The sequence below is a fragment of the Nannobrachium achirus genome (assembly GCF_963921795.1).
Source record: "Nannobrachium achirus genome assembly, chromosome: 2".
Taxonomy (NCBI): Eukaryota; Metazoa; Chordata; class Actinopteri; order Myctophiformes; family Myctophidae; genus Nannobrachium; species Nannobrachium achirus.
Window position 1 is genome coordinate 26,910,895 of NC_137811.1, and position 22,543 is coordinate 26,933,437.

Below are 22,543 nucleotides of genomic sequence, written 5' to 3' on the forward strand. Positions count from 1 at the left end.
GGATTATAATCAATCTTATCTCATTTCAACATTGCGTATTAGATTAGTGCATTAAAGCCTTGACTCTACAAACAACACTGGCAAAACAACAAATAACAAACGGTTTCAGGCTGTATCCAAAACTGAATGACGTTTGTTAACAAAAAAAGAAAGAAAAAAAGGAGAGAAAGAAAGAAAGAAAGAAAAAAAGAAAGGGGAGGGGTGGAGGACCTTCTTTGTGTCTATAAGAATTGCATGTCTCTGATGCTTAGCTCCGCCTGGACTGTGTTATAAGCCATAGAGTTTGAAATGCCTTGCTCTGTTATTATTAATACATTTTAGGCTATGTGGAATCCATACATAAAGGAGAAGGATTCTGTAAACAGCTTGAATACAACGCAACTGCTTAGCCGTCTTAAGATGAAGTCGTCAGGCGGTGCAACAGCTTCATCCATTTCAATGTATTCATTATAGGACGCCGAAAGCTGGCGAACGTTACAAATTTGGAGACCAGCTGTTAGCCAGCAAACTAATGCTGATGGCAGAAGTTGATTTGAAGCTAAATGCTGAACCATGACATGCTGTGCGTGAGTGGTATAATATCCACACCTCATTAAGGTTGACGTGGCAGAGTGGATCTCGTCTTATTAGGAAACGTGTCTTGTTCAACTCATGTCATGTCAGATGGTTTTTAAAGCGTACCACTGGATTCAATTGGATTTGACAAAAGAATAGGTTTTAATAAAATTATCTGTTTTTTGTTTCCCTTCTTTGCAAAATTGTGGAATAGCTTAGTATGTTTTCGTTATTTTTGTGCAATACTGTTATACGACAAAGTATAAAGGGGTATATAGGGTTTTTCTGTTGAGATATAGAAAGAAATGTTTCTCAATTATTCAGCCCTAATACTTTCGTCGAGGGTTACAGCCATTGCACACCACTGCTTCCATATTTTTTTGTGCACACATAAACCTTGCACACACAATCTGCCTATTATTTTATTTGTTGTGAAAATTTCAAAACAAAACTGAGTCCTCATGCAACGAAGAGGATTTTGTGGCCCTCTCACTTGCTGAAAGCAGACGGAAAAGGAACACTGGGTCCATCCAATTCAATAGAGTAAAGAGCAGGCGGCAAGGGGGGAGCTCTTGAATTTTAAGCACACACAGAAAAAGGAAATGACCTGCAGTTCCCATTGATGGCCCAGCAGATGTCGCCATTTCACCTTTTGCAGAAGCAATTACTATTATAAGTGAACAAGGTTTTGGTCAGACTTGTTACACTAGTTTAAAGTCTTTTTTTCTATTATCATGATATGCGTTTAGTAAATTATGGCCCCATTAATTTAAAATTTATGATAAAGTACTGTATGCTTCTAGGGCTTCTACCACACGCACACGCGCGCACACACACACACACACACACACACACACACACACACACACACACACACACACACACACACACACACACACACACACACACACACACACACACACACACACTTAATTGGCATTCCAAATAGTGCCAGCACATGAGAAAAAGGCAATGAGCCTTTCAACTGATAGGCTTTATTCAGGGTACAGCCTCAAAACACTAACATATGAGACAAGATGATGGATGCGGGGGGGAAAAAAGAATCCCGAACCAAAACCTTGAATGACGGATGAAAGTTGTGGAGGCGCTTGGCATGTGTAAACGTGATTGACACACGAGGTCGTAAACATTTTTTAAACATGTGACAATTTCAGTCTAACAATATAGTGTGCAAGTTACTTTGAGGTACATCAAACGTGGGATATTCCGGGCGCTTGCTGGGTTTTAACCTCTCTGCCCCCCGACAGTGAACAGACATGAAACCTGATTTGAACGGAATCAGACACGTAAGCTTTACACCTAATGGTCCAGAGGAAGACATGTGCACTGACAAGCCAGCCAGGCACACTCACACACACACACACACTCCCCTCGTGCACAGGAGTTTCTCTTTTTCTCTCTCTCTTGCATACGAACCACACACACACACACACACACACACACACACACACACACACACACGGGCACACGGGCACAATGGGAGGCTATTTATCCGATGAAGACCTGGAACGCATCTGTGTCACGTAACCACTTCAATCATTATTTTTCAAACACTTTGGCTATTCAAAAATAGCAGATATACAAGCTCACAGCACGGCACCGAGTGCCGCAATGCGAGCTTGTAGATCTGGTATTTTTTTTAAACCGTGAATATTTTTTCAAATTCTTGAATATATGTATATTTTTAAAGCAAACATTTTAACTTAAATGAGTTTGAGATGGGTTTCCGCTGTGGTCAAATACATATAAATCTAGGGGTACTTGACATTAAAAACGTTGAGCACAACTGATAAAGAAACATCGTCGTTGTCGGGTGGAGACCTTGTATCTCCAAGTTTCAAATTTGTATGTTCTTTCGCAAAGTAAAGCCCTGCTTCATCATACAAGGCCGTCGCACAAAAGTAGTGAAAACAGCAGCTCTACAAGCACACAACGCTTGTAGATCGTCTGTTTTCACTAGTTTAAATCATTTTTAAAATGAAAAATGCAAAACGAACGGTTTTGGACGAGGTTTTCACCCCCGGCAACGACGATAATGTTTTTCATAAAACCATAAGGATTTACAGTAGAAGACATTTTTAGGTATTCTTCAGCTCGTAAGGGGTTATACCAGGTTGGAGCTGTCACCTCCCCAGCTGGCTGAAGCCCCCAGTGCGTCCCCCTGCTGCTGCTGCTGCTGTAGCTGGGTGGGTCAACAACACCAGCCAGACACCCACCCAGCTCTCCTTACACCCAGCCCAGACAGCTCCGGTTGCCAGATGCCGTATCACAGTTCATGGGGGTTGGGGAGGGGGCAGAGGGGGGGGGGGGACGGGGGGGTTGTGCTAATGAGACGCTTCCTCGTTATTGCCGCCTCGTAAATTATGCAAGGCGGAGGCAGGTTTAATTGGCAGCCTCTACCTTGAGACGGTGGTACACTGTCACCGAGTGTGGAGAAGTCACGCTGCCCTCACCGGACTCACCGCCGGGGAGGAGGTAAGTGGTTACTGTACCGTCGTCGAGGTCAGCAGGGACTAGGGATGGGACGATATGACAATGTAATATCCCGATTATAGTGACTGGGGTGGAACATTTGCCAAAAAATAGCAGATCTACAAGCTCACAACGCGTCGCAAAAGACATTTGATAGAGAGTGAAAAAGAGACTGTATCAAGTACATATATTATAAGTACCTTGTACCAATTGAGAGTTTAAGTGGTACCGGATATGTAGCTCGGCAAATAAAAGGTGTATTGATCCCAGTACATCACAGAGGACATCACGATATCACGATAAATTAATTCTAAACGATACGATTATCGTGAGTGTTTTTTATCACGATAAACGATAATATCGCGTATCGTCCCATCCCTAGCAGGGACAGAGTGACCACCACCGCCAGACAGATTCAAACCGGAAGTCAGACAAAAGCACCCCGTGGGAAATGACCTTTCCATAAGAGCTGGGAGACTGGGAGAATGCAGAGGGACTTTTGGCTTGTAAAGCAACAGCTGGGTGGGGTACCATAATGACATTTGACAGTATTATAGGACCTAACCTTTCCATTTTGGATTGCATGGCTTCCGATGCCTTCCAACCTGCAGGAGTACTCATACTGTACGGTACAATCTGTGGCAAACAGAAGGGGTGTGCAATACAGTATGATGAGATATTGGATTCCAAACTCTCGAAATAATTGTGTCACAGTTCCCTTCTCCCTTCTATCAGCTCTGACTGCGCTGGCACATATTACTTTCAAGAAGTTTTCTCACTGTAACCGTTAGGCATTGTTCAGGCCAACCTCAAACCAGGAACCACCCTACGCTTTATTTGATCCCATCAGTATCAAAGACACACCAATGAATGGCAAATATTCTGCAATGCAGCAAACACAACACAGATAGAAGAGCCATTTGAGGGGCGCCCGCTGGCCTGGTGGTCAAGGCGCATACCACATACTAGGCTATGATGCCTGCTGGCGTCGCCGGTTCGATTCCCGATCCGGACGACCTTTGCCACATGTCATTCCCCATCTCTCTCCTCATTTCCTGTCAGTCTACTGTCCTGTCGAATAAAGGCATAAAAAAGCCCAAAAACAAATCTTAAAAAAAAAAAAAAAAGAGCCATTTGAGCCATTTTGATTTAATTGATGATGTCACTAAAGGGCATGGTCAAGGTCCTGTTGCCTAGGTATTTAACAGGCTCTGTAATCAGCCGCAGGTGTTGCCAGTGGCAAAGGCACACAGTTTTCGACAGTGTTTGATAGAGCTGTTCTCTATTAAGCGTGACTATTTATTTACTTGTTTGATGTATGCAAAGTATAGGACGTGCTACAGAGAAATAAATATATAAGATTTACCAACTCTACTAGACACGTTTGGACTCCAGTTATTGAGCACATGTCAGAACTCTCTCAGCAACCAGTAGAGCCCAGAGTATAGGGACTTTGGGCGCTACACACGGTATCGGGGCAAAATCAACGTCTGCACTCAAGGACAATGATGCTCACTGATGATTCATATCCAGCAACCTATGTTTGAATGATTGATTTGATCCAACAAACTTGGATCACACCATAGCCATAGAGAGATCCATGTAAAGTGATACCCTGTCTTACTATTTCTGCAATTTCCTTGTATTTGTTTATGGTTATTATTTTTATTTTATAACGCAGCTCAAAAACAAGATAAAGGTCATATTACGGTACTTCAAACAATACAATGTTTCAGTGTCTCCCCACATTGCTGTCTAAATGTTTTTTTTTTTTTTTAACAATTGATCAAGCTCTCCAGGTGTTTTCAGTAGTGGACTGTCTCTATTTTTTAACGGTATTATTAGGCGGCAAACATCCAAAGAATGTCGGTTTGAGACCCACCTTGGTGTAAGTCTGTTTTTTATGTTTCAGGGCTTTGTCCTAAAAAGAAAACCAAGAAAGTATGGCTTGTTATCTCTTGTTATATATTATATATTATTGTCAGTATGCTGCTATTCCTTGCTATTAGTTAAACTGACACCGTCTTTCATGTGCCATATTTGCTAATAAACATTAATCCAAAAAAGATGACTTCAAAGAGTGCAAATAATGTGCTCGACGTGCACTTTCATGTACTTTTATAATTTGTACTGTTTGAAGCTACTTTGATGTAAGTGAACTCAAAATGTCATTTGGGTGTTGTTTTTTAATGTACTTACTTCTGAGTCAAACTTTTAATACGGGTGTTGACACATTTATGACAGGTATTTTGCCTATAATAATGTTGTTCAAGTAAGTTTTTCTTCCTTTTTATACTCTGTACATGTATTTGTTGATATTGTATTTTGTTCGTTTTTATGCTATGTTGATGAATTGAATAAATACAGTAGAACCACAACAGTAACAAGTCCACAGGACTTTTTTTTGTTTGTTATCCTTTTATCCTTTTATCCCTTTTATCCCAAATGTCATCCCAATGACAGTACCTCATGCAGTTTGCATTTCTGTCTAATCAATCAGTATTCAATCAATCAATGAATCAATGATGTTTTGAGTTTTTAAGTATTGTACCTGGACAGAGAGATACAGTGTGAATTATCATTCTCGTCCCGTCCCCTTTTACTCCACTCCACTAGAAATCCAACATACGCCATCAAGTTTTAATGTCAAAATCAATTGTACTCGTGGATAACACGCGGCTATATCTGATACTTTCAAAGGGCCTTTCAGACCTTAAGCTTTCAAGGGCACCATGCGATACATTAGAGTAGACCCTATGACCTTCTATACGACGGAAGGTCACAGAGCTCTTCTGAGATGCATGTGAATAAAACATTTGGGATACAGGAAGGGGGTCTCACAGAGGGCAAGACCCCCTGACCTTTTACACTGGATTCTGTCTCATTAAGGGGACATAACAGAGCAAAGTATTGATGGCTGTCTATAACATATTGATGCAGTGCCATGGGAGCATCACAGATCTTATACTGCTTGCTTTCTGGCCCCCTCTCTCTCTATCTCTCTCTCTAGGTACTCTGTAGTGTAGATCAATGCTTCAGAGGAGACCCCGGCGACCCCAGACAATAAGCTAGTTTTCCAGTCCAACACTTGACTGAAAGCCCCAGTTGTCTCTCAGGTCTAAATTAGTCCCTGATTGGATGGGTAGAATGAACCAGCAGCAGTCCTCCTTGGGGGGGACCCAGGCACGGAGCTGAGCAGGGAAACAATATTTTTGGCTGATTTGTATCAGTGGTGTTAACTCATTGACTGCCAAGGCCCGAGTTTCCCCGAGTTATTACAGTAGTCCCAGGCTGCCACAGCCTGAGTTTCCCGAGTTGGAAGCCATTTTGAAAAAAAAAAAAAAAAAAATGCAAAAATGTTTTTTATAAAAAAAAATCTAAAAATGCCTCAAATGTACACACACACACACACACACACACACACACACACACACACACACACACACACACACACACACACACACACACACACAGTGTGTTAGCATAACACATCTCTGTGTATTACTACATGCCTGAAAACCATCATATCAAATGGACATCCAGAAAACAGTACTTGCAGTGACACAACACCAGGAAAGGAAGGCATTCCCCCCCCCCCCCCCCCCCCCCCCCCGTTCTGTTGGGGTTCAGTCCATGGATTTTCATATACTGTACAAACTGTATCAGCTAGTCTTTAGGCAATGTGTACTAGTAAGACACCTGAGGGTGGAATGCGACCTCAGGGTGACATGCAACCTCGCCCTAAAGGGCGAGGTCGCGCCAATTCTTGACCATCTGGCCAACCACAGCGTTTCTCTGACGATTCTAGTTGTTGTCATTCTGGGGGGAGTTTGTTCATGTTTTTGTGAGGGTATCAACCCTAGGAGACACAGGGAGAACATGCAGACTCCACACAGAAAGGCCCTATCGCTCACACCCTAGGTTGGGTTGGCGATAGGGCCTTTCTGTGTGGAGTTTGCCTAAACATGGAGATGTGGTACAGAAGGACTCATATATGGGCATAAAAAGTATGTCATGTGACATCACTTCCTGTACAGACAGTCAGACAGACAGCCATTGACTCCGACCTAACAATGGCTACTGTCTATGACGGTAGTTCCATATGACATATTGGACTAGACTATCTCCATATATAGTGTTATCCACATCTCCAAGTTAGGACTCATATATGGGCATAAAAAGTATGTCATGTGACATCACTTCCTGTACAGACAGTCAGCCATTGACTCCGGATTAACAATGGCTACTGTCTATGACGGTAGTCCCATATGACATACTGGACTAGACTATCTCCATATATAGTGTTATCCACATCTCCATGTTTAGGCCAAACAGATTCGCTCCATTTCTCCATGTATAGGTCCAAATAGGGGTGTGCGATATGACGATAATTATCGTCTCGACGATACAGCTTTGCCACGATAGGCCATTTCAGAATATCGTTTCTCTCGTGATACAAACAGTCATTTAGAAAAGGCTCTGGATATACAGCGAGTGCACGTTCCATGAGTCGCAGCTCGATTGCTTAATTTATACTTCTATAGTATGGTGGTGTAATTCGCCAAAAAGAACAGATCTACAAGCTAAAAACGTGTCGCGGCTCAACGTGTCAATAGCTTGAGGATCTGTCCCCTTGCGGCCCCTCCTCCCCTGGGTAGCACGCATGCACTACACACACAAGAACAAGAAGCTGCACCGCTGGCCCGCGATTTTAGTTTCACTTTCACAGGATTTTGTAAAGCAGTGATGCAGCAGCTTGCCCTGCTTTCAGTGAAGCATATTTGTAATAATGGATGCATTGAACTAACAGGACGCAAACAAACTACTTTATCCGTCCTGTTATCAGTTATTTCACTCACTGCACAGCTGAGCTGCGTGATGTGCTCACTGTGCTGGTCGTCTCCACTCCACAGAGGTGATTTGGTCACCTTGTAAATCCATGCTTCTGTTTTTTATTAACTACAAACAAGTAGCTATTTGTAAAGTCCTTTGTTTGTTATGTTTTCACCGCTGATGCATGCGTGTGTCGTCGCGAATCGCGGTGAAATCGTCGCGTCTATTTCGCGTCTATTTCATAATTGGCTTAGTTATAAAACCATGATATTTTTGTTAAGCTAAAATATCGAATAGGATGATATCTGCATTGTAAAATACAGAGTATACTTCTGTAAAAAGAAAGCTTAAACTTGTAACACACTTCCTGACTGCTGTGGTCATAAGGTAATTTGTTTTCCCCCCAGTTTCTGTTGGTAAGGCATCACAAGATTTCTTTTCATATCTGATAAATAAAATAAATAGAGGTGAGGTGTCCTGAACCTTATACGGACTTCTTGAAGACCTTTTTAAACGCCTACCTCAAGAAAGAAGAAAATCCCATTACTGCATCAAAATAATCATCAAACTAGACAATGAAAACATTAGCCAAATTGTTTTGAAAATAGCCGATCTACAAGCTCACAACACTCAAAAACATTTTATGGGAACCCGTAAAACATTTCTGGGACCCATTTGAATGACCCGACCCATCATCACACCAACTAGTAAATATTTTGAGGTAAAAAATGTTAATTGTTTGATCAAAATATGCTATGAAAATCCTAGATTAGGCTATATCTATCTTTCTATCTGCAGCATAAAAATGAATAGATTATCAATAGAATATCTGTGTGTGTTTGTATAATTGTTATTAATAATCATAATAAACCTAAAAACTAGCATAAAACAGTATCATGATAATATCGTGTATCGTGATACTGCATGAAGAGTATCGTGATAATGATTTTTTCCAGTATCGCCCACCCCTAGGTCCAAATGCCCAACGTTGAGCTTGACTCAGTCCATTGAGTTGGCCTAACAATGGCTACTGTCTATGACGGTAGTCCCATATGACATGATGGAATGGACTTTCTCCATATATAGTGTTCTCCACATCTCCATGTTTAGGCCAAACAGATTCACTCCATTTCTCCATGTATAGGTCCAAATGCCCAACGTTGAGCTTGACAACGAAACGTTCTTAACACAGACGCCCCCATATTCACATATATATATAAAAAGTATGTCATGTGACATCACTTCCTGTACAGACAGTCAGCCATTGACTCCGGCCTAACAATGGCTACTTTCTATGACGGTAGTCCCATATGACATGATGGACTGGACTATCTCCATATATAGTGTTATCCACATTTCGTGTAGCCGCCCTGTACAGGAAGTGATGTCACAACTCGCTGACATCACACTGACATCACAGAGGTTACGGAAGGACACTCAAGCGACACGGTTCTTCAGAGTATATGCGACCTTCGGTCGCAATAAACTATATATTATGTAGATCTATTGAGCGTCTCTTTGACATGCTTATTTAATGTTAGATTTCTTTCTCCCTCTCCACCCACCTTTTTCTTATTCATTCTTTCAGGAAAACAACAAAAGTGATGGAGCTGACACAGAAAAATTATACCTGTATACTAGTGATGTGACTATAAAGCTATTCTGATCTAGGGTTTGGTTTCCGGGGATGTGTGCGTGTGTGCGACTGTGCGTGTGTGCTGTGTGTGTATCCAGTAAAGGACTGTGGCATAAGGTGTATTTTGGTAGAAGTCGACAACCAGAGCCTCAACTTCGGGGCTCTAGTCTGTACTCAAGTGTTTTGATGTTGTAGCCTGGACCAGTGGTATAAAGTAACTAAGTACATTTACTAAGTTACTTAACACATTGAATGCTAAATTTAGCCTAAGACGTCTACAGGAGTCTTAAAAGGTAAGGTGGGAAGCTCGCCAACTCACCTGAAAGACGTCTGGGGACGTCTTACCTGGTTACCATGGTTACCAGGTAAGCAGAACCTACTAGCGGCTGGTGAACAAAAACACTACATATCCCATCATGCAACTCGGCCGCCCGCATCACGCAGCCTCCATTATCCACTGACTCCTATTCTATGCTGAAACATAAAAATGGCTTTATCTCCGCAGAGGAGGCTGAGATCCGCTTGTTTTCACGGCGACACTATGCCGTGATGGTCGGCCGCGGTTAGAATTTTACATTTTATATCTAAATTTGGTACTTTCACTTTTTTCCCACTACTGAGCCTTTATGAGAGGAACCTGGCATACATAATCCAGTACCTGGCCCGTAGTCCTGTTCTCAATTTGGTGTTGGGGAAATTTCTCACTTTAACTGAGTCACTGGGTCCCTGGACATGAAAAATCACAGAAGAGCTTGTCCACCATAGTGGTACGAATGGTGCAATGGCCAAATCAAATATGGCCGCCATCCACTATGATGAAAATCCAACTTTTTTGTATATGCACATGTGATACCTCCATTTTGAAAAATCGTGGTGAGTGGAATTTATTTCCGACATTGTTTTGACCATTTGGGGTGATTTTGACCTTGAACGGTCATGGTCAAGGTCATTTTTCTATTCCGAAGACCTTGGCCATAACTTGGCCATTCTTAGCAGTAACAGGTGCAATAGATCTAAATCAAGGGATGTACTGTAGATGGACAAGGAAAGCACTTTCACAGTGGTAATTGTGGTAGTTGATACTCTTCCCAAACCTGTGACTGAGTTTGGGGCTTCTATGACCGAGACAAAGCCAAAAATCCACACCAAAAGTGAGATCATCACAAAAGCTAAATTCTTCACACCAACCATGTGACCATTTCCCCAAAACAAATAGAAAACGAGCGCTCCTTTCACACAACGGATCCACAGTGAGAGAGAGAGAAAGACAGAGAGAGAGAGACACATACACACACACACACACACACACACACACACACACACACACACACACACACACACACACACACACACACACACACACACACACACACACACACACACACACACACACAGACACACACACAGTGCTAGTGGACACAACAGTAATGGACACTAGGGATGGCCAACGGTTAACCGTTACCGTTAAACCGATAAGAAATTGGTTACCGGTAAGCACTAACGGTCAATTTTGACCGATAAAAAAGAAAAGAAAAAGGAAATCAACCCATGTGTCACACCAAAAGCCCCGTACACCAATATCTACGCAACATCAAGTCATCAACCATGCAACTATACGCGCTGTGGTCACACATTTCTGGGACACCAACGTCTGTGTAACATCCATGCATTCACGCAACTGCGAGTCTGCGACGCTGCTTGATTTGGAGTCGTACACGCTGACTTGTTCAACAAATGCTCCGTCGTGGTGTCGTCGATTGGATTTTATAAAACAGACCCCCGTCGTCACATTGAATCCCGTTTAAGAAGAGCTTAAAACACAACTTTCTAATGTTACATGTTGATGACGTGAGGAACGCTAAAGTCGCAAATTCAATGATCGCTGCATCAGCACACACAAAACACGGGCGAGAGAGAAAAAAATGAATGAAATGGACATCACGTTTAGCCGATTCAACCACTCCAAAAGTCATACGATTGAAAGTTATTGCTCTACATGCGAGCATCTCGCTGCGGCTGTTTTGTTAGTCGATATCGAGGGAGTGCACAGAATGCTAGAGAGGCATGGGCTGAAGGGCCTTTTGGTGGACAATTCTGTTGATAAAAGTTAAGGGCTCCAGCCCCCTTTGCTGTATGTGCGCATGTGCCTGGCGAAAGCGCATCACATTACAGACTGATCATTTCAATCCCACTGTTTCTTTGCAAAAACACATTTCTTTTAGAAAACATTTGTATTCTTGTTTCTCCTAGTTTTATTGTTTGTAATGTGTAAATATGGCACTTTATTATGGGGAAAAACGGGTGTATTTTCCGGTTAATTAACGGTTAATTAACTGATAAGGCCTTTCGGTTATCGGTTAAGAAAAAATCTCCATTTGGCCATCCCTAATGGACACAGCATGGAATGAAAATGTAATGCCTCAACTCTTAGTGTTTGTCAGGGTGGGGGGGTCCCCAGTTAAATTATGATTATTTTGGGGGATCCCCAGTTAAAATATGATTATTTTGGGGGTCGCGGCCTGAAAAGGTTGAGAACGACTGGTCTAGACTGAGTGTTAAGACATGGAGCAGCATATAGACTCTCCATGCTCCATCTGAAAATAAGTACTGGCGGTTGCCACACTAAACTATTAGCTGGTCATTGTGGGCTCGCCTATAAGGCGAGCACACTTTAGATGTTGTCATTATTTATCTATCAGTCATATCATACTGTAGACGGGAACTTCGGTTCCTTTCTACTCCTACATACTTAGTGAGAAAATGAAAATAAAAACATCAATGTGTTCAGTTTACAGTGGCGAAGTGTGCTATTATTTTCTATAGCAATCGGCCAAATGGTGGCGCTGTAGGAAGCCTTCGAAAGTGCGAACTTTGAACAGGTATAGCTCATGCTGTGTTATACATACAGCCATGAAACCTGTATACACTTATGCGTCTCCTCATGCCGAACAACTTTTACCCTCTAACTTTTGACCTCTGACCTTTAGGTCTCCCACAATTCGGAATTATATGAAAAACAGTAAAAATCTATCTCCTCCTGGGATTTTCACGTCAAGTGCACAAAACTTTTTTCACATGAACTTTGGACCAATACGGTTAAACTAATCTCGGCGGATTTCTTTTAAAGTGAAATATAATTTTTTAATGATTCAATCAATATTGCGGTTTTATGCAAATTATTCTTCGGCCTCTAAATCATACATGCAAAGTTACACGTTCATGGCATTTGGCAAAGATGTGGAGGGTTAGTCAAAGTATCACTGAAACCAATTTTATTCCAATCGGCCAAAGGGGGGCGCTATACGAAGCGTCTGAAAATTCAAACTTCAAACGGGCATAAGTCATGACTCGTTTCGTTTGAAGACATGCAACTTGTTACACGTGTGCTTTGACTCAAGCGGAAGACATCTGTGTCGTTGTTAAGTAAGCTCCGCCCTTTAATTTTCCGCCATTTTGAGCAGTTTGTAAAACGCGTAAACCCGCTTTTATTCTGGAATTTTCGCGTCACGTGCACAAAACTTTTTTTACGTGAACTTTGGACCGATATCTAAAGATCTGTCAGATCGGATTTCTTTAACATTGAAACATGCTTTTTTAAATAATTCAAACAATATTGCATTTTTATGCAAATTATTCTTCTGCCTCTAAAACATACATGCAAAGTCACATTTTCATGACAAAATAGTGTAGAGGGTTAGTTCAAATATCACTGAAACCAATCTTACCCCAAATGGCCAAAGGGGGGCGCTATATAATTTTGAGCAGTTTGTAAAACGCTTAAACCCGTTTTTATTCTAGGATTTTTTTTGCAATTTGCATGAAACATTCTACACGCAATCTAAGGACCTTTATCTAACATGCCTATGAAGTGCACACAAAAAAATTATAAAATTATAATAATACATATAGCTGCAAGCAGCGATAAAGTGTCCAAAGCCAAAAACACCTCAAATCATGAACACAGCCTGGGATGTGCGTGAAATCTTGCAAGCACATTCCCAATAGGTCAAGGAACAGATACCAACCTTCTCACATTGGCCTGTTATAGCGCCACCAGCGGGTCAACTTTTGCATAACACATTTTTGGAACAAAATGGACCAATCTTTGACGCCAGTAACGTCAAAGAGAGCACTGCCTGCGATCTTGACATTTTGTGCTTTTATAGCCATTGTTTTCTGGCTTGAAGCGAGCCCACAATTGTTTCGAAGGAACAATATTTTTCTAGTTGCATTTGTTACCCTCCATTGGTGATTGGCAAGAATCAGTCCAGTTGTTAATTGTTATCCATTAAAGCGTTTTTCTTTTTTTTATTAATCTCTAAAGGTGTGCATGGTTCCTATGCATCAACGTAAAAGACAGAAAATGCAGTGTACATATATATACTGACATGGGCCGTACCACTAGCTAAGGTCATACTGACATCATGGGTCGTACCACTAGCTAAGGGGAGAAACAGTTTGGCCTTTTGAACACCATCACTCAAGGGTCCTGCGTACCACGTGTTTCTAAATATCACGCATCAAAAATAATCATCTGCCCAGAACTTATTGACAAAAAGTACCTCATAACATGTCTATGGTGGATTTTTGTGAAACAAACACTTTGCAGATAGAAAGAGGATAATTCAAGCTTTTTGTATACATGGTTGGTGAGGTTTTTTTTACAATCAGTAGGACTTTTCTGTTTGGATGTATGGGTTGTCAAGGCCAGAACGTATATTTTTGCCACTCAGTAGGCGTTCCCACATAACTTCCGGGTACGATGATGTCTAGCGCATGGCCTCTAAATGGAGATGTGTGGGTATTTTCCAGACAACAACGGTAATCATGACAACGGTTTGCGCGGCGTGTGACATCACAACTCAGCTCTGGTTATAGTCTATATAAGATGCTGCAGGGGGAGGAGCTATGGTGAAGACATAGAAGACAGGAAGGAGGCGGAAGACTCTTAGAGAGATGCTTCATTGGACAGTGGCCACACGGAACGGAGGAAACCGGAGAGTTGGACAAGCTGTAGCAGAAGGAAGCCTGGTTTATTTCTTAAGCACCATCAAGGATCAGATTGATGTGCGCATCTTCAACACAATGTCTTTTCTCTGGATGAAGTTGACCCCTGTTACACCTGGAAGAGGAGAACGTCACCTTGAGCTTCCCTCTAAGCGTGAGGGCCACACAGCTGTCCTGATTGAAGATACTGTGTACCTCTGGGGAGGGGCTACTTATGGTAATGATGAAGGGGCTCCTTACTGTAATGTGCTTTATGCATTTGATGTTGACACCCACAGATGGTTCAAACCGGAGGTTTCAGGAACTGTTCCAGAGTGGAGGTACCACCATTCAGCCTGTGTCTTGGGGAAGGTCATGTTTATCCATGGAGGATGGAACTATGGTTCCATGCTAGAGTGCAATGACACCTATAGGCTGGACACCACCACTATGGTCTGGTCTTTAATTAACACCAGAGGAACTCCTCCACCTGCTTCATCATATCACTCTGCCACCATCATCGGGACAAAGATGTTTGTATTTGGGGGCTTTCCGGACAACTACATCAGAGTGTTTGACACAGAGACCAACTGCTGGATGAACCCACCTTCAGCACAGCTTCATCCAGAAGGACTTGCGAGTCATTCAGCCTTTACCTACAATGGAGAACTGTATATATTTGGTGGCTATACATCCTACTACCAGTACTTAAATGAAGTGTGGAAAATCTGGAAATTCAGTCCAGAGACCTTCTCCTGGAAGAAGGTTGAGCCCAAGGGGAAACGCCCGTCTCCGACATCTAAGATGTGCTGTTGCATGGTGGGAGATCGTATCATCTTTTTTGGAGGAGACAACACACCTGGTGACCTGTATGTCTTAGACTTGAGTCCTAGTCTGAAGACGTTATGTAAGCTAGCAGTTATTCAGTACGGTCTGGAGCAGTCAGAACTCTCACACAACATCAGGTGGGAACTGGCCAAGTATCCCTCACTGCAGTGCGCAGAAGGGGGAGGAGCGGGCCGTTGGAGGAGCGGGCCGCCCCGCCCCGGCCAAGCCCAAGCCCAGACGACCCGCTCCTCCAACTGCACTCTGCAGTGATCTGAATAGGCGGGGATTCAGCCCCCCAAGTCAACTCGTTTGACCACAGACACGGAGATGAAGGAATTGCGACATATATATATTTTTTATTTAAATAACGGCTATATATGTAATATTAATGATGATTTGGCATATATATGGACTGAAAAAATAAAAGTCGTGAACACCCTTTGTGTCCTCCCGTGAGAGTCTCACGGGGGGGTGGATGCAGGGGGTCTCACAATGTGACCTCCTGCATCCACCCTCCCCCTGGGAGAGAAACAGGTATGGGGGAGCGCCGTGTCCTAGCCACGGCCCCCGGTTCTCATCACAGGAGCAGCGTATGTGACCGACCGCTAAACGTGTCTCTCCCCGAGCAGGTTGGATTTTCATCATAGCGGATGACAGCCATATTTGATTTGGCAATTGCGCCATTCATACCACTATGGCGGACAAGCACCGTTGTGATTTTTCATGTCTAGGGACCCACTGACTCAGTTCAAGTGAGAAATTCCCCCAACAACGAATTACGAACAGGACTACAGGCCAGGTACAGGATTAAAGGTCCAAACGGCCCTCCCACGGGGAGCAGGGACAAGGGGAAATGAAGCCTTATTCAAACTCTCTAATCCTGACAACCTCCACGACAGGGTGGACGACGGAAATACAGTGGGAGAGCTGGCACTGCTGGGGCGGGGCAGGGAGGGGGGGGGAGGGGGGGCGTTGGCCTGTGTCCAGACATTAGACAAGTTTAATCTTTTAAGCAGCCTCAAAAGATTTTTCCTTTCGAATCTTAAAAATACATTCACTCTACAGTTAGGGCGATCCAGTTATTTATTGAGTGCTAAAAAGACCATCTCTCTCTCTCTCTCTCTCTCTCTCTCTCCCTCTCCCTCTCTCCCTCTCTCCCTCTCTCTCCATCCCAGGGTCTATCAGGCCTCAAAAGGCTCTTTTGAAGGTTTCTATTGTGTCTAAGACACCGCCTCTCCACCTCGCCCCGGAGATTTCCATCTCAAAGGCTCCTCTTCTCTTTATCGCTACATTTGGGACACGGTCACGTCAGTACCCCCTAACCCGCTGACACGGCTGATGTACATCATCTGCCCTTCATTTCCAAACCCTCCCCGCTCTTTGATGTAGTAGACCCAGTGCTCTTTCCCTCGCGCCGCATGAGCCCTCTGCCGCCGCTGAGCTTGGGGGTGTGGCTGGGTGGGGGGGGCAATTGTGAAGTTAGCTGAATATGATTGAGGGTATCTGTTAATCGTTAACTAGAATTTATTCTGTGTACATAGTTAGTACATGCATAGTGCGTGCACACACACCCACCCACACTCACACACGTGTAGCATCCAGGCCTGTGTAGCATCACTGGGATGTTTTGCAAGCCGCATTGCATCGACACACACCAGCATGCAAACATAACATGCTAATGTTCCAGCACAGTGGGCAGGCACAGGCAGGCTGCATGTGCTGTGTGCAGCTCCTGATGTACAGGCAAATTACCTGCAAAAGGCTAACAGAAAGGACACACTTTACAACATCCGCACCATCTGGCCATCTACGAGTACATCCATATAAAGTACTAACAATGTAACAAGGTCAAATAAAGTCCATTTAGCCACTTTCACACTGGCGAAGGTGGCCAATGAACAATGATGATCTACCCTGGTGGAAAAGGCACGAAGCGCTGAGAGCTTGTGGATAATATAGGCTATTTTCGAATTGCTGATCTATAAAAATCGGGATTAAGTGTTTAAGTCGCTCTCACACACTGCCCCTCTCTCTCACCCCATGTTCTCTGCCACTGTACACTTTATGCCCGCCAATAATGAACAAGAAATTAAAACTCGATGGGCATAACTGTTCAATTAGTTATTACGATGCCATCTATCACCACAGTCAGTGTCCAAAGTGTGTAAATCTTTGAGTTGGTTTATGGACCTTCCAGACAACCACACACAGAGAGAGACTTGTGGGGCAGATTTCTCTCTTCATTCATAAACCGCTGCCTTCATCAGCCACCGTGAGACCTGGTGGAAATCGGCCGACTGCATATATCTGTACATCAGGGGTCTTCAACAGGGGGTCCGGGACCCCCTAGGGGGTCCTCAGTAACAACGGGGGGGGGGGGGTGTCCAAATCTTAGTGTTTTTCTTGTTTTTTTATATTAACCACTTGAACCCTATTGTCCATATTCTGAGAACTTTAGCCAAAAATAGCAGATCTACAAGCTCACAGATCGGGCTTGTAGATCGGCTATTTTCGGCAAAGAGGTTTGGTGTAGAGGGGAAAAAAGAGCTAACTAAGTACAGAGCGAAAGGTCAAGTTTATTAAGTATTGACGGTTCAAGTGGTTAAATATCTGAAAACACAAATTGACATGAATCCAAAATACACTGACGATCGTGCTGTCAAACAATGAAACTAAATGGAATCTGGGGGTCCCTGCTTCATCTCTCTCTCTCTCAGCTAAGGGGTCCTTGGCCTGAAAACGCTGAAGACCCCTGCTGTACATTGACAAACAGCGCGCAGCGTGCCGAGCTGAAAAGTGAAATTTTGCAGCTAATCAGCAGCAGACAGGCACTCCCGCTAAATCCCACCCATCCCGATCTCACCCCTAGTTGTCTTGGCAACGCTAATCTGAAAAGCTGTCTGCCAGAGGAAGTTTTTGACAGGCGATAGGAAGCCTATCAAAACTTCCTTCGCCACGTGCGTTACGTGAACCCCGGTTTGGATCCAGGCTAAAAAAAGGAAGAAAACAAGATCCATTTTTCTGGCATATTCTTCTTTTTTTCGTTTTTGCAGGGAAGCAGAGCGCCTTAAAGGACAACTTTGTTTTTTTTTACAACAAGGGTTCGTATTTTAGATAGTCATTAGAGAAAAGAAAAGGTGAGTGTTAAAATGTTTTCATTTACTTCTTTCTATCGTTTCAGTGATTTTAACGATTTTGATTTGCAAGTGGCTAAATATGTATTTTTAGACACAACAAGCCCATTCCCAAGATGCACCGCAATCTTTCATGGGCAGATATGACTTATGGGAGCTGGTGTAAATAGCAACAAAGAAATTGCCGGCTTATTGTGTCTAAAAAATACATATTTAGCCACTTGTACGCATGCCCCCACCCACTGAAATCAAAATACAAAAATTGCTAAAACAATAGAAAGCAATAAATGAAAACATTTTAACACATTTTAACACTCATCCTTTCTTTTCTCTAATTTCAATCTAAAATATGAACCCTTGTTGTAAAAAAACAAAGTTGTACTTTAAAAACCAGGCCCAATCGACTCAAGACGCTCTTTCAAGTTTTAAAAACGTTACCCCGCTTCACTGGCATAGAAAGTTAATACATCAGAATGATTAAATATTAACTATTAACCTTTGGATAGCGACAGAGACAGTATCAATGTTACATAAAGAACCCTGACACCCTTCACATCATCACAAAGACCTTCTCAGTTGCACACTGCAAAATGAAGATGAGTCTGCTCGGGTCATGGTGGGACCACGTTGACTCCAGTGTCACCGTAGTGATACACTACTGCTGTATCCGGTGATCAGGTCAAAAGTTCCACACTAACAACCCTGGCCAAGCTGCACATCAACCCTCCAGTCAAACAATAAAGAATTTTACACCGCACTACTCAGCAGGCAGCTTATTTACAAATAGGTTGATTAAATATTCATACAAATCAATTACACACAAATAGATAATGACCGATTGCTGAGTTGCTAGTCTATTAAAGTCCATATTTAGGAGCTATGAATACCAAATGCCTTAAGGCTGCATAATGGTGGGGGGGGGGGGGGGGCGGCAGAGGTGTCTGGAAAGAGCTTGTGTGACTTTCCGCAGCGGTTCAAGAAGAATTCTGAAAAGGCGATAGCTTTTGCTTCTAATCTTACTCTCGTCTTTGATGCCTGCATGCTGCCTCGTGCAAGGGGAACTGACGACAGCTGCGGCAATGACGAATTATCCGTCCTTATCTCTCCGCCGATATCTCCAACCACTCACGACTCACTCGGCTCCCATTAAAAGGAGGGGAGAATAACAGGAGTCAGCCGCGCATGTGAAGAGATCTCAACAACAGAGGGAAACTGAGAAGGAGACAGACACGCGGCTCTGGCTCGCCGTGGGGGGGTGTTTGAAGTAACAAACGGGCATGGCAGGCAGACGCGCTGCCGTGAGCATTATAGCCTCGGTGCAGCTCTCTCGCCATCAACCCCTATGAAATACAATCTCATACAGAATCAATGAATTTGGCTTCCTGCCACATGGGATGCACGGGTAGCTAGTATGAAAGCACGTTTCAAGACTCTTATTTGCGTAGGTGGTGCGGGTTTCACGCCGCGGCGGCGACCACAGGAGACCTCTAGGTATACTGGGCTTAACGACACCAGGCTTTGCAGCTATTAGCATGAGATAATACTCTATCACTTCTCTTATTCATGAAAGGTATTAAGCCATTCAGAACGGGTACACTATATTGTGTATCATTATTTTATGCTTTAACTATTGAAAAATAGCAGATATACAAGCTCACAGCGAGCTTGTAGATCTGCTACTTTTGAAAAATCGTGAAAATTAGAATTTTGACCCGATTCTATGAGTGTCTTTTGAATCCTTCTAAGATTTTTTGAAAAACCTATGTTTCTATGTCAGCAATCTGGCCAGCCATCTTCAAAGAAAAGGTCCTTTTCACTCAACTGGAGCTCAGTTAGTCTGTTCTTGAGAGACTACTACTATGACAGCGGTTCTCAAACCTTTTCATGTGAGGGACCCCCAAAATGATATGTATTTGGCCACGGACCCCCATCTCAAAATATCTAGTTCCAGGGACCCCCCCCCCCCCCCAGAAGCAAAATTTGAGTTACAAACGTTCGCTTTGAAAATACATATATTCAAAGATTTGCACACATTTTCACGACTTTTTCTAAAATAGCAGATCTACAAGCTTGCAGCGCGGCACTCGGTGCCGCGCTGTGAGCTTGTATATCTGCTATTTTTCACTGGTTAAAGCATTCAATGACTCTAGGCCTAAATGGGTTAAAATAAGGACAGAAATAGAGAGCCTAGCGGCAAGGAAAGGCTTTAGCCTCGTCCTCATCCATCCGGGTGCATAACTTAACGCCGTCCGATCGGCATGACGCTCTCATTGCAACCCCTCAACAGACAAAGGAGGGAAAAAATAAATATATATACTGTATATATATATTGAAATAATGATGGATTGAGTCACACTTAACAGCCAGTCTTTAGGCAACGTTTTAGTGGATCAAGCCGCTCGACACAGTCATTCAGAAAACAGGAGCTTTGTTCTTGCCACCATGAGAGAAGTAAAGAAGATCTACAAGCTGACAACGCCATGCGCTGTCAGACTGTAGATGTGCTATTTTCGGTGCACGACACCGGCAGTCTGGCGCGCAACCAAGTATAAATCAGGCATACTCTTCAGTTTGGCCTTCAATCAATCAAAAATAAAAAGGTGAAATAATGAGGGATTGAGTCAAACCTAACGGCCAATCTTTAGGCAATAGCATTTTAATGGATCGAGCTGTTTGACAGTCGTGCAGACAACAGGAGCATTTAGACCGCCCTCAATGAGAAAAGAAAAAGGAAATGTAAAAAAGGTAAATGGAGGGGAGAGAGAGAGTCGGGGGAAATATAAGAGGAATGAACGACTGATGTTGAAGGCATGTTGAAGGCATGAGGATTAGATCTGCATATTTTCACCTATTAGGACATCCAGCCACAATAGGGTCGCTAGGGTTCACGTGGTTAACCATGCTGTACGAAATAGTTAGGCTATTCCACTGCCTTCAGTCAATACTCAATACTGACTGACATCTCTGCTCACTTTAAGCACAAGATCGTTATCAGCTCACAGATAATGAACCTATTCTGTTGGTAGGGAATACAAACTGGTGTTGCGTCTGCCAATATCGGACTCCAATACAAAATGATCCCATTTATAACCGATCCGTGTACCCCAAGGTCCAACATGAATTGATTGAACTGCATATTTTTGATGAGTAATTTTTTGTACCGTTTGTTTGTTGTATTGTTGCTTGTTGAATGTTGACACTACAAGGGCCACAATTGAAACGAGACTTTGGATTTGATTTGATCTTTAGTGGGACTTTTTATTATTTTATTATTAGGGATTATTATTATTTATTTATTTATAATTTAAAAAAATCAAGTTGGTCTCTAGAAGAAGAAGCACCTGCCTTGCATTAGCCATTGAGTTCTCACAGATACGTTATTAGTTTAGGCCAGGGGTCTTCAACGTTTTCAGGCCGGGGACCCCCAAACTGATGGGGAGATGGAGCAGGGACCCCCTACCACCTCGTAGGGTGGGGGGGTCGGGCCTACGTCATATTTTTTATTTTAAACATGTACAAGTTACAGCGAGCAGGGTGGGCCGTACCACTAACATTTCTAAACATAGGCCTACTACTTATTAACTGAGAACCAATGTCAATAATATCAACAATCTGTCAATTGCATAGTAATCATGTATTCAAGCTATTCAAAATGGATAGAATCATGATTTATTTTTTAACATAAATGTGGGGATTTTTTTTTTTTTTGTATTCTTTTTTTTTTTTTTTTTTTTTTTTTTAAGCAATAATTTCGCGGACCCCCTGCAGTACCTCCGCGGACCCCCTAGGGGTCGCGGACCCCCTGTTGAAGACCCCTGGTTTAGGCTATAGCATTACTGAAAATATATTTTTTAGTTTTTTAGTTTTCCTCATGAGAAAATCTTGCCCCCCCCCCCCCCCCCACCCCCCCCACCCCCCCCCCCTGCTGGCAGAGGCAAAAATCCCCTATGGACGTAGGGCCGTCGTCCTACCACTGTGCCAACAGAGTGCACACACTAGATATCTTAAAACAACAAACAACACTTCTTCAAGTTCAGCATTTGTCATCAGTTTGAAAGAAATCTCACCATGTTTCCAA

The 22,543-nt window shown here is 42.9% G+C and overlaps 2 protein-coding genes across 2 annotated transcripts in view; one reads left to right on the top strand and one right to left on the bottom strand.

Annotated features, from left to right (window-relative positions):
• Positions 1-22,543, bottom strand: part of ascc3 (activating signal cointegrator 1 complex subunit 3) — a 296,191-nt gene that overhangs the window by 242,845 nt on the left and 30,803 nt on the right. The gene's annotated exons all lie outside the window — the stretch shown is intronic.
• LOC308307998 (kelch domain-containing protein 3-like) lies at positions 14,474-15,601 on the top strand (the record flags this gene model as incomplete). The annotated part of the gene is made up of 1 exon (XM_080753351.1): positions 14,474-15,601. The coding sequence occupies one exon, from the start codon at positions 14,474-14,476 to the stop codon at positions 15,599-15,601; it is 1,128 nt and encodes a 375-aa protein (XP_080609477.1).